At 34.3% G+C, this 12593-nt stretch overlaps 1 protein-coding gene and 1 long non-coding RNA gene across 2 annotated transcripts in view; both read left to right on the top strand.

Moving 5' to 3' along the window:
• Positions 1 to 12593, top strand: part of LOC135129243 (synaptic vesicular amine transporter) — a 101629-nt gene that overhangs the window by 24883 nt on the left and 64153 nt on the right. The window contains exon 2 of the mRNA XM_064056396.1: positions 2006 to 2166. Within this exon, the coding sequence (XP_063912466.1) occupies positions 2031 to 2166 (136 nt within the window). The 5' untranslated portion in view covers positions 2006 to 2030. The remainder of the gene's footprint in view (positions 1 to 2005; positions 2167 to 12593) is intronic.
• Positions 10115 to 10419, top strand: LOC135129074 (uncharacterized). Its single transcript, XR_010280503.1, has 2 exons — positions 10115 to 10246; positions 10299 to 10419. It is a non-coding gene; the product is annotated as an uncharacterized LOC135129074 (long non-coding RNA).

The raw sequence follows: 12593 nt of genomic DNA, 5'->3' as shown, positions 1-12593 counted from the left end.
TCAATGTTGAAATATTTTCGCATTCAGTGATTTAGGACTTAATAAATTGTTATTTTAACAGCATTATCCGGGATTGTATATTTGCAGACTGAATTTTTGCTGACGTAAATTTATCATTTAACTCTTTTCATTGACGCTGCATATTGGTCGAGTTTTATTTGTATCCATTAAACATAAAACTTGATTAAACACAAAAGTGTATTCTAAAAGTAATGAAAAACTTATTCTCATATAGCTTTGCTCATTTTACCAAACGCTGTGTAAACAAGCGATCCATCGAGGCTTACTAACTATTGTTCGGAAGTGAAAATTGTATCACTCGTTTTGTAAAGCTGGGAAATCTGTCGGATATATTTGTACGTATGAAATGTGGTAATAAATACCTCATCGGAACAATTGGAATTACGTTTTCAAATTAATTTGAATTAAGTCTGTGATCATTTTTCAGAGTTGTCTCATTTTTTCCAATCAGTGAAATTTCAGTTTGAATTTTTATTTGTCTTTGACGAAACTTTTTTGTTAATTTTAGATTTGTCAATTTCAAATGTATTTTTTTTACAATTCTACATCAAATGAGTGAGTCATTGTTGGAACGAAGTTAGCATAGTGGTGATTAAACCGCACTAATAAAGTATAAGAGATTTTCTTAGTGAGATAAAGAAACTTCCTTAGTGTAAATATTAAAACCAATAATAATCTTAATTCCTTTTTAATATCAGAGAAACAAATTCTAACTTTATGTATTCCTCGACTGGATGTTTCCAGTGTGAAAATTTGCCATTTTGCCCTTTTTACAATAAAAACCAAGTTTTACTTATGTCTAAATTCTAAAATATCAATCAACTTGCGTAAAAATAAATGTTGGTTTTACAACACACCCCGTTTCAACCTCGATCGATTCTTTGAACCCATTTGTGACCTTTTGTGTCACAAATTTCTTTCATCTCACGAAAATTTGACCGTCTGTACTACAAACATCAAACGAGAATTGGAGCAAATGTCTTTGTAGAAGGTTTGATAGTGTAAATCTCGCCTAATAATTTTGAGCGTGCATTTCGTAAATGTTAAGGCAGACATTTTATGAGAAAATTTCTAGTCTCAGATTGTAGATATTACAAATTCTATCGCTGTTTTTATTTGAACAACTGAAAGATGTTTTATAACCACTTATTTGTGTTGCAAATTTGTGCTAACAATTCTGCAGAAAATCCTTATCAAATATTCAACACCCGCTGCACTTCATTACGATATTTACGAATGCAATAAACAAAATCAAATAAAAGCAGCAGATATTGGTCAAAAGAAAGATTTTATTAATGTAAGAAGTGTGCCCTATAAAGTATAATGGGGTGTTAATTTTTATGATTATTATAGATTGATGTGAAAATGACAACAGCAGTTCTACCAACAAATTATGAATTTTTTATTAGTCATAACGGCAAGCCTTAACAATAAATCTGCGAAAATAATATAACGCAATAAAGTAGAATACTCTGAAAACCTCACTGCAACTAAAGTAGATTTCCTTCAAATCAACGACGAGATTTTTGATTCCTGCTCCCTTGAGAGAAAGCCGACCTAAATTCCTTGAAATGAATTCAGTCTAATCCATTCCGCCAGAACTTCTTAAACCTCAATTCAAAAATAATACACAACAAAGAAAGGTATATTCGAAGCAAATCTAACCCAATTTGTCTCGTATTGGCATAAAATAAAATCTCTTTTATGAAACATCAAATGCACTGTGCACGCTGTTTTCTTAGCCGAAACGCAGCTGGCGGTCTCGTCATAATGCTCCCGTCCAAACACTATTTACATAATCACCCCCTGTGTAATATGCACGCTAAGGTGTATGATCCCACTTCATTTTTAGCATATTTTGTTGCCTTTACTGCCTCCTGAATAAATATGACGTGATATTTAAATCAGAGAACAATGGATGCAGAATTAAAATCGAAGCTTTGCTTGTATAATTAGTCAACTTTTCTTTCAACTTCTTTTTCAGATTTGAAGAGTAACATTTTATCATCATGACTGTGGTCAACGAATGGGTGGCAGGAACTCGGTTCGGCGGTTGGGTACAGAGATGCCGGGAGTCGCGCCGCCTCGTTCTTGTCATCGTCGCCATAGCGTTGCTCTTGGACAACATGCTACTTACTACTGTCGGTAAGGAAGACATTAGATTATTTTTATTGATGTTGGTTTTTGTAGTTGTCTCAAAACATTTAGAGATACAGATTTACTACTATTTCTTGTCAAGTCTGCAACTGCAGCGTTGATATATGCATTTGATTTTACGAACCAAATATGGATGAATTCCATATGTTAAAATTTCTGTTAATTGTAGAAGTTGTCATGGCCAGTTAACATGCTCAACATGGCACTTACATGTTCTATAGACCCAAACAAATTTTGGGACTGTGTACAAAACAAAAAATGCCCCACACGTGCACCAGCTCTTATCACCTTTAATTAAAGAGCGGATTTTAGGATTAAAAAAAAAAACAAAATAGGCCCTAAAATAGGCGATAAAAACGGGGGGTTTAGGCCCAAAAATGGCAACTTTCAGGATAAAAGAATTTTATGCAACGTCTAGTTTTCTTTGCGATCTACATTTATTTTATTATTTGACAAAATCAGTGATCCTAATCTTCGTTAAAATTTGCATAACAAATTAGATATTTTTCTTATTTTTCGACAGAAAAATGTTTCCTTTTTTTGTGTTAGGACATTTCTATACCTAGAGAAGGATTTTTAAATCTGTTTCTACATTTTTGCCTTATAATACTTTGCTGACAAGTTTAACTGCTGTACCCGGTATTTTTTTAAAAGTATCTTGCTACTTGTTAAATGTCATTTCATCTACTCTTCCCGGGGTATCTTCCAACAGTTTATACAGTTGCTCTACTAGATCCACAGACTGACTTAAAGTCAGCCCTAGTGGTATCTATTCTAGTTCTACCTACTTGTTTTTAAGATGGTAAAATGGTTTTTATATAAGTCAAATTATGTTTGAGATGGTTTTTTTGGAAATTGAGCATTTGCAACGCACTTCGACACTGTGGAGTCAAATTCGATAATAACCTAAAATGTTTCTTTTAATTTAGAATTACACAATAAAATTAGGAATAGTAATAAACAAACCTTTTTTATATCATCAAAATGATCGCAATAATATATTGCCGCTTCAATCCATGGGCCTCACCTTGTCCAAATAGGTTCTGGAGGCAATTGACAATCCGGTAAGGCTTACCGGAAGGCTTGGATCCTCAAATGAGCTTTAAGAAATATTTTCTTTACGTTGGAAATTATGGGAGCCAATGTGCAAGAAAACACATTTGCTAATAGTCAAAGGAATGGGCCATTTTTTACTCCACTCCGTCACTGCTAATATATCCTTTGCAATTAAGGTAACTGAACTCAATATGGCCTAGCACCCAATATGGCCTATTGGCTGTTTCTTATATGTTTCAAACAAAATGTGGTAGATCTCCACTGGGATACCTTCTGGAACGTTTTTATACCATATAGGAGCAATCAGTAAAGTAATACACCCTTTCGTTTGCTTACAATGCAATTATTTGTGATGGTGATTTGACGAGTCAATATGCGTTCTATTTTATACCGCACATAAGTTTTCTCTGGATAGTTTTAATCTCAATTAAGTTATCAATTTCATATTTTGAGAATTGTGCAGCTCCTTTTTTCTGCTTTTAAATGATCTGCACTAGTTGTACTTTCTTAACAGCTTTTTAGTTGGGATTACTGATAACAAGTTCGTTTGTGATGTGGAATCAATATGGCCTATTGGGCTGTTGGGTACATACAGCAATTCTCGTATGATTTTTTTTTTGTGAATAAGCTGATTTAAATTACTATGAACAAAAAGCAAACTCAAAAAAGAAGCAAGAAAATTGTTTTTTGTGAGATGTACGAAGAGAACGATTCCATCTTGAGACTTATGGGCCTATAATTAATCGCGCAGTAGTTGTCCCCTTTTTTATAAATAGGTTTCACATTAGCTAGCTTCCAATCAGAAGGAAGAGAGCCCGATTTAAAAGACTGAGTCATCAGAATGCTGAGAGGTTTACATAGAGATTGAGCATAGTTTCTTAGCATAGTAGCGGATAGTCCATCTGGTCCTGGAGAGGTGTTTTCTTTCAACAAGTTAATTCTTTTTGATATATTTTCCTCCGAGAATTCTACATCCAGGAGAATAGAAGAGTGAACAATGGAATTAGAGGTCAGCGTAGGATGAATGAGTGATTCCACCAAGTAGTTTACTGATCACCGTTATGATTTTTCAGTTATAGAGTTTTGGAATCCTTTGAGTTAGCAACGTTATTTTCTAATGAAATTCTAGCTTTCTTTATTATATTCAACAATCTAGTTATTCGAATATATTCAATAGTAATACCATGAGTAGGATGAATATTTGTGATTATATAATTCATGATTCTTTAAACCAATCAGATTCTTTAATTTCGTTAGGTACCAACGTATCGATCATACCCTTGACGACGTTATATAATCGTTTTGGTGTTTCGCTAGGTCTTTCTAGACAAAAATCTACTATTCAACTTACCTTTTTCCCTAGTAACGTAGAGTATAAATAAACAGCAAATTTGTCATTAAATTAAATTTGTTGAATTTAAATGAAATGAATCGTTTTGGTAAAAATTCTTCGGCAGATATTGACGAAGCAATTGGCAACTTAAAGCCATTGAATACAACAAAAATTGAAAATTACATTTGGAAACAATTTCAAGAGGTTTGCAAGCAACGAAACTATAGGTTAATGGCCTGGACATCTAATGATGAATTGGGAAATATCTTGAAGGACTGGGCGTTTACTATGAAACGGAAAGATGGGTCAGACTACAAAGAAGGAGTTGTGAAGTGTATATGGAACGTGAGTGCCAAGCTTCTACAAGAACAATACTTCAAAAACCACAATCGAAAAATCGATCGTTTCAAAGATTTGGCATTTGAAGGGGCCCGTAAAGCTCGGTCAACGAAAAGAAAGCAACTTCAATTAATACCAGAAAAAAGGAAAGCTAGTTCTGCAGCTTTAACAAGAGACGAGATTCTAAAAATCATCCAGAATTTTGACGAAAATACGCCCGACGGCTTACAGAAAAAATTTTATCAAAATGCAGCTGTGGAGCTGGCCTGGCGTGGAAATGAAGCAGCATCATGTGTGGTTAATTTTTTTAAAAAGGAATTGAATAATTACGGCTTACCAACAGGTCGCTTGGAGTACAACACAATTTTTTGAAAAACAGCTCAAGGAGGCGACAAAAATCTCGTCGACAGCAAGCGGCTGACACCGAACAAAGAAAATGAAGATTTGTGTCCAGTGAGGTTGTATAAAAAAATTGGTCTAAAGAGTTTAGACAGTACTTCCCTCGCTGTCGGAAACTTGACGACTGCATGCCTATTGTGTTTTTTTCTCATTACATTTTTGTAGTGGGAATTTAAAAAAAATTGTGATGACGTCATCAACATTTTTGCAAGGACACGTATATCAGTTGGGATAGATGTAGTGTAATACTAAGAATAAAATTATTGTATTCCCAAATTTTCGGGAAAATGAATTGGGTCGTTTTGAATATTGATTTGTTATAATCAATAAAATAACGAAACAATTTACTCACGTATACGACGTCGGTGTGTAATATGTAGAGAGCGGATTTCTGTCCGGTTAGGCAAGGCCAAACTCGGTACGGCTCGTACGGGATGCGAATTCATTGCAGTTTCGGACTGCACTTCGTTTATTTGAGATTAGAATAACGCTGTTTCGTTGCACTCTGCTGTTAATTCCCGCTCTCATTTACTTAGCCGTTTGATTAATAAATCGTTAATTATATTTATGGAATTAGTACTGATTAAATTCAGTGATTATATATCACCCGCTACTGAGTCCCGGCGATCCAGCGCGTCCTCACCTATAATCGTGACGTAGCCCGACAGAAATCCGCTGTCTAGTAATATCAGTGTAATATGAGAGGCAACTGAAAATCGTTTATGTATAAACATTCTTAATTTAAGATGACAAGCCTAACAGCATACGTGAGAGTCAAACAGAGAAACTGTAAACAACACGACCATCGGTTTTATTGCTTCGACTTCCGCTTATTATACAAAACATTAGGTTTTATTTTAATTCTTGACGGTGAAATTCACAATTGGTTGATTATAAACATGTCTATTTCACATTCGCGGAACCAAGTGAACGAATAAAACAAATGCAGGTCTGTAATGTTAAAGTCGATGTAAATAAGCGTGCTACCCTTATGTTTCAACCGAGTTTTTCCTTTAACAAATTTTGTGTCTACCAAATTGGGTTGGTTGGGGTGTAATACTAATAATAAGTGTTGCCTTTAATTTAATCAATAAAATAAATTGACTTCATTAATTTTTTTGAACCACCTCTTAAGAAAATCTAAAAAATATGAATGGAATGATAAATCACAAGTACAAACTCATTATATTTTTTGCATTTTAGATAGGATTTATTCAGCAAAATTTAAGGGTGACGTCATCAATTTTTTTAGGAGGGGTGAACAAATACATTTTGAACAAAAGTTTACCATGCTTATAATAACTTTAAAATATTCCCAAGATTTCAAAGCATTCGGTTTTGTAATTCCTGATTAAATCGATAAAATAAATTCACGCCTTCATTAATTTTTTTGAGTCACCCTGCATATGCAAATCCAAAAATATGAATGGAATGATAAATCACAAGTACAGACTCATTATATTTTGTACATTTTAGATACGATTTATTCGGCAAACTTTTGAGCTGACGTCATCAGTTTTTTGTAAAAGATAACCAAATATATTTTGACTAAAAATTTATTATGCTCTTTATAACCTTAAAACATCTGCAAGATTTCAAAGCATTCGGTTTTGTAGTTCCTGATTAAATCAATAAAATAAATTTACGCATTCATTAATTTTTTTGAGTCACCCTGTATATGCAAATCGAAAAAATTTGAATGGAATGATAAATCACAAGAAGAGACTCACCATATTTTGTACATTTTAGATAGGATTTTTTCAGCAAAATTTTGTGGTGACATCATAAATTTTTTAGGGGGGACGACCAAATACGTTTTGATCAAAAATGTACCATGCTTATGATAATTTTAAAATATCTTCAAGATTTAGAAGCATTCGGTTTTGTAGTTCCTGAGTAAATCAGTAAAATAAATTTACGCTTTCATTTATTTTCTTGAATCACCCTGTATATGCAAATCCAAAAAATATGAATGGAGTGATAGATCACAAGTACAGACTGATCATATTTTGTACATTTTAGATATGATTTATTCGGCAAATTTTCGAGCTGACGTCATCAAGTTTTTGGAGGGGATAAGCAAATATATTTTGACTAAACATTTATTATGCTCTTTATAACCTTAAAACATCTGCAAGATGTCAGAGCATTCCGTTTTGTAGTTCCTGATTAAATCAATAAAATATATTTACGCATTCATTAATTTTTTTGAGTCACTCTGTATATGCAAATCCAAAAAATATGAATAAAGTGATAGATCACAAGTACAGACTCATCATATTTTGTACATTTTAGATATGATTTATTCCACAAACTTTTGAGCTGACGTCATCAAGTTTTTGGAGGGGATAAGCAAATATTTTTTGACTAAAGATTTATGATGCTCTTTATAGCCTTAAAACATCTGCAACATTTCAAAGCATTCTGGTTAGCAGATTAAAAATTAAATTTCAAAATGTTGTTTTATAATTTTGATTTTTTTTCCAAAAATCTGGACGTTTCGGGTGAAAAGTCGAGTCAGAGTTGTAAACTACATGTGTAGGACTATGTTATTTTATACGATTGAAAACCCATTTACTATGTACAATTTTGAAGTGACGTCATCGCATTAGTGGTGGGGATGATTAGACAAATTTTGGTTAGCGTTTTACCATCTACATGATATTCTTAATATAAGTACAAAATTTCACAACAATCGGTCGAGTACTTTCGGAGATTATCTGTCTAATAAAATCCGGGACAACAGACGGACAGACGGACGGACAGACGGACGGACAGACGGACGGACAGACGGACAGACGGACAGACGGACGGACAGACGGACAGACAGACGGAAATGGGAGACCTATTTCTTCGTCTTCTAGGGGTCATGAAAGATCGAGAAAACCTAAAATTAGAGAGTCGGCCGACGGACTCGATTACAATACTTCCTTTGCTTACGCTCGGGAAGTAAAAATGATGTTCAAACGCACCCCGAACACCAAGACGAACCGGTTATTTTTAACGCCAATTAATAATTGGAAGGCAACAAATGTTTGGTACAAGAACTGCCCTGTTGGCGTAAATTAGATAAGTGAATGGACACGTTTAGGTGCAGAGAATGTTGGAATACACACAAAAAAAGCAAGAATCACCAACCATTCTAACCGTTTATCCGCAGTGAGTGTATTAGCAAATGCTGGTGCAAATTTGCAAGAGATTATCAAAGTAACTGGTCATTCTACATCAAACTCATTGAAGCCATACTTAAAACTCAACGAACAGCATCATACCAAAATCATCAATCAAATTCGGAACAATCAAAATGTTTCGTCGTCATCGGTGCCATCAACGTCCTCCCTTCAACAGCAGGAACTTCTTAATAAAAAATAATATTTATTATAATAACTGTATTTTTCATTTTCATAATAATTAAAGTTAATTTAGTGTAAAAGTAATTAGTATACTGTCAATTCATTATATAATCGTAACGAATATCACTCGAGCATTAGAAAATAATCTCAATACTAACCTCTTAACTCGACAATAATCAGAAACACCACTCGACCTTCGGTCTCGTGGTTTTTCAGATTATAAGTCTCGTTAATCGGTTAGTATTTTCGATTATTTTCTATGCTCTTGTGGTATTATAACTGAAAAGCCCACGCTACATACCAATCAGATTGGTTTTTAACCGATATGCATGGAATAGTCAGTGTGATACATAATCAGTTTGATTTCTCGAACGTTTGTAGATTTTCCAAAGACGACATTTTTCCTTGACTATTTTTAGGATTCGCGAGTTGATCCACGGCTTTGTACCAGATTTTTTCGAAATAAATATTAGCGTATGTTTTGCTATTATCGTGTAATTTTATTTTTACTTCCCGAGCGTAAGCAAAGGAAGTATTGTAATCGAGTCCGTCGGCCGACTCTCTACTTTTACGTTTTCTCGATCTTTCATGAACCCTAGAAGACGAAGAAATAGGTCTCCCATTTCCGTCTGTCTGTCCGTCTGTCCGTCTGTCCGTCTGTCCGTCTGTCCGTCTGTCCGTCTGTCCGTCCGTCTGTCCGTCCGTCTGCCGTCCCGGATTTTTATTAGACAGATAATCTCCGAAAGTACTCGACAGATTGTTGTGAAATTTTGTACTTATATTAAGAATATCATGTAGATCGTAAAACGCTAACCAAAATTTGTCTAATCATCCCCACCAGTAATGCGATGACGTCACTTCAAAATTGTACATAGTAAATGGGTTTTCAATTGTATAAAATAACATAGTCCTACACATGTAGTTTACAACTCTGAATCGACTTTTCACCCGAAACGTCCAGATCAAAAATCAAAATTATAAAACAACATTTTGAAATTTAATTTTTAATCTGCTAACCAGAATGCTTTGAAATATTGCAGATGTTTTAAGGCTATAAAGAGCATAATAAATTTTTACTCAAAAAATATTTGCTTATCCCCTCCAAAAACTTGATGACGTCAGCTCAAAAGTTTGTGGAATAAATCATATCTAAAATGTACAAAATATGATGAGTCTGTACTTGTGATCTATCACTCCATTCATATTTTTTGGATTTGCATATACAGGGTGACTCAAAAAAATTAATGAATGCGTAAATTTATTTTACTGATTTACTCAAAAACTACAAAACCGAATGCTTTGAAATCTTGCAGATGTTTTAAGGTTATAAAGAGCATAATAAATGTTTAGTCAAAATATATTTGCTTATCCCCTCCAAAAAATTGATGACGTCAGCTCGAAAGTTTGCCGAATAAATCATATCTAAAATGTACAAAATATGATGAGTCTGCGCGCATGCCCTTCTGGGGACCCGAACCGGCAATCACGCCTTCGGTCGCCCTCTCGAACGAACTCGTAAAGCAATATACCCATAGACGCCATGAGCAGATATGGGCGACGTTGAGCAGCTGTCGGCATAGTAGAGCTTGTATGGCGACACCAGACCGTAAGTTGACAAAATTTTATCTCTCACTTTCAAGGGACAAACTGCGTAAACTGGTAGGATTCCTTACGGGACATTACCAGTTTAACAAACATCTACATACGATAGGGGTAGTAACAGACCCAATCTGTCGTGGATGCAATGAAGAAGAGGAAACAGCTGAGCACATTCTTCGTGAGTGTCCAGCCCTAGCCTCCTACAGGGAATCCATACTAGGGGACATCTGGCCTAGTATGGCAAATATCAGGGAGTTTCCACCCTCTGCATTACTCAAGTACATTCAAGCAGTTGGATGGCTTGACGAGTAGAGGAGCGGGAAAACACCCTGATATGGACTTGGGGAAGGTACAATGGGCCCAAAGGCGAGGCCTAAGTGCCGGCTGGCTACGGTCAGCCCCCATAAATTAAGAATCCAGAATCCAGATGATGAGTCTGTACTTGTCATTTATCATTCCATTCATATTTTTTGGATTTGCATATACAGAGTGACTCAAAAAAATTAATGAATGCGTAAATATGTTTTATTGATTTAATCAGGAACTACAAAACGGAATGCTCTGACATCTTGCAGATGTTTTAAGGTTATAAAGAGCATAATAAATGTTTAGTCAAAATATATTTGCTTATCCCCTCCAAAAACTTGATGACGTCAGCTCGAAAATTTGCCGAATAAATCATATCTAAAATGTACAAAATATGATCAGTCTGTACTTGTGATCTATCACTCCATTCATATTTTTTGGATTTGCATATACAGGGTGATTCAAGAAAATAAATGAAAGCGTAAATTTATTTTACTGATTTACTCAGGAACTACAAAACCGAATGCTTCGAAATCTTGAAGATATTTTAAAATTATCATAAGCATGGTAAATTTTTGATCAAAATGAATTTGGTCGTCCCCCCTAAAAAATTTATGACGTCACCACAAAATTTTGCTGAATAAATCCTATCTAAAATGTACAAAATATGGTGAGTCTCTTCTTGTGATTTATCATTCCATTCAATTTTTTTCGATTTGCATATACAGGGTGACTCAAAAAAATTAATGAATGCGTAAATTTATTTTATTGATTTAATCGGGAACTACAAAACCGAATGCTTTGAAATCTTGCAGATGTTTTAAGGATATAGAGAGCATAATAAATTTTTAGTCAAAATATATTTGGTTATCTTCTACAAAAAACTGATGACGTCAGCTCAAAAGTTTGCCGAATAAATCGTATCTAAAATGTTCCATTCATATTTTTGGATTTGCATATGCAGGGTGACTCAAAAAAATTAATGAAGGCGTGAATTTATTTTATCGATTTAATCAGGAATTACAAAACCGAATGCTTTGAAATCTTGGGAATATTTTAAAGTTATTATAAGCATGGTAAACTTTTGTTCAAAATGTATTTGTTCATCCCTCCTAAAAAAATTGACGACGTCACCCTTAAATTTTGCTGAATAAATCCTATCTAAAATGCAAAAAATATGATGAGTTTGTACTTGTGATATATCATTCCATTCATATTTTTTAGATTTTCTTAAGGGGTGGTTCAAAAAAATTAATGAAGTCAATTTATTTTATTGATTAAATTAAAGGCAACACTTATTATTAGTATTACACCCCAACCAACCCAATTTGGTAGACACAAAATTTGTTAAAGGAAAAACTCGGTTGAAACATAAGGGTAGCACGCTTATTTACATCGACTTTAACATTACAGACCTGCATTTGTTTTATGCGCTCACTTGGTTCCGCGAATGTGGAATAGACATGTTTATAATCAACCAATTGTGAATTTCACCGTCAAGAATTAAAATAAAACCCAATGTTTTATATAATAAGCGGAAGTCGAAGCAATAAAACCGATGGTCGTTTTGTTTACAGTTTCTCTGTTTGACTCTCACGTATGCTGTTACGCTTGTCATCTTAAATTAAGAATGTTTATACATAAACGATTTTCAGTTGCCTTTCATATTACCAGACAGCGGATTTTTGTCGGGCTACGTCACGTTTAATCGGTGCTAATTCCATAAATATAATTAACGATTTATTAATCAAACGGCTAAGTAAATGAGAACGGGAATTAACAGCAGAGTGCAACGAAACAGCTTTATTCTAATCTCAAATAAACGAAGTGCAGTCCGCAATCGCAATAAATTCGCATCCCGTACGAGCCGTACCGAGTTTGGCCTTGCCTAGCCCGACAGAAATCCGCTCTCTAGATATTACACACCGGCGCCGTATACCTGAGTAAATTGTTTCGTTATTTTATTGATTATAAGAAATCAATATTCAAAACGACCCAATTCATTTTCCCGAAAATTTGGGAATACAATA

This window comes from Zophobas morio, unplaced genomic scaffold, assembly GCF_036711695.1.
Source record: "Zophobas morio isolate AGI-343-1 ecotype UQ-CSIRO unplaced genomic scaffold, CSIRO_AGI_Zmor_V1 ptg000014l, whole genome shotgun sequence".
NCBI lineage: Eukaryota > Metazoa > Arthropoda > Insecta > Coleoptera > Tenebrionidae > Zophobas > Zophobas morio.
Note: the sequence above shows the minus strand (reverse complement) of the source record. Positions and strands in the feature narration are given on the sequence as shown.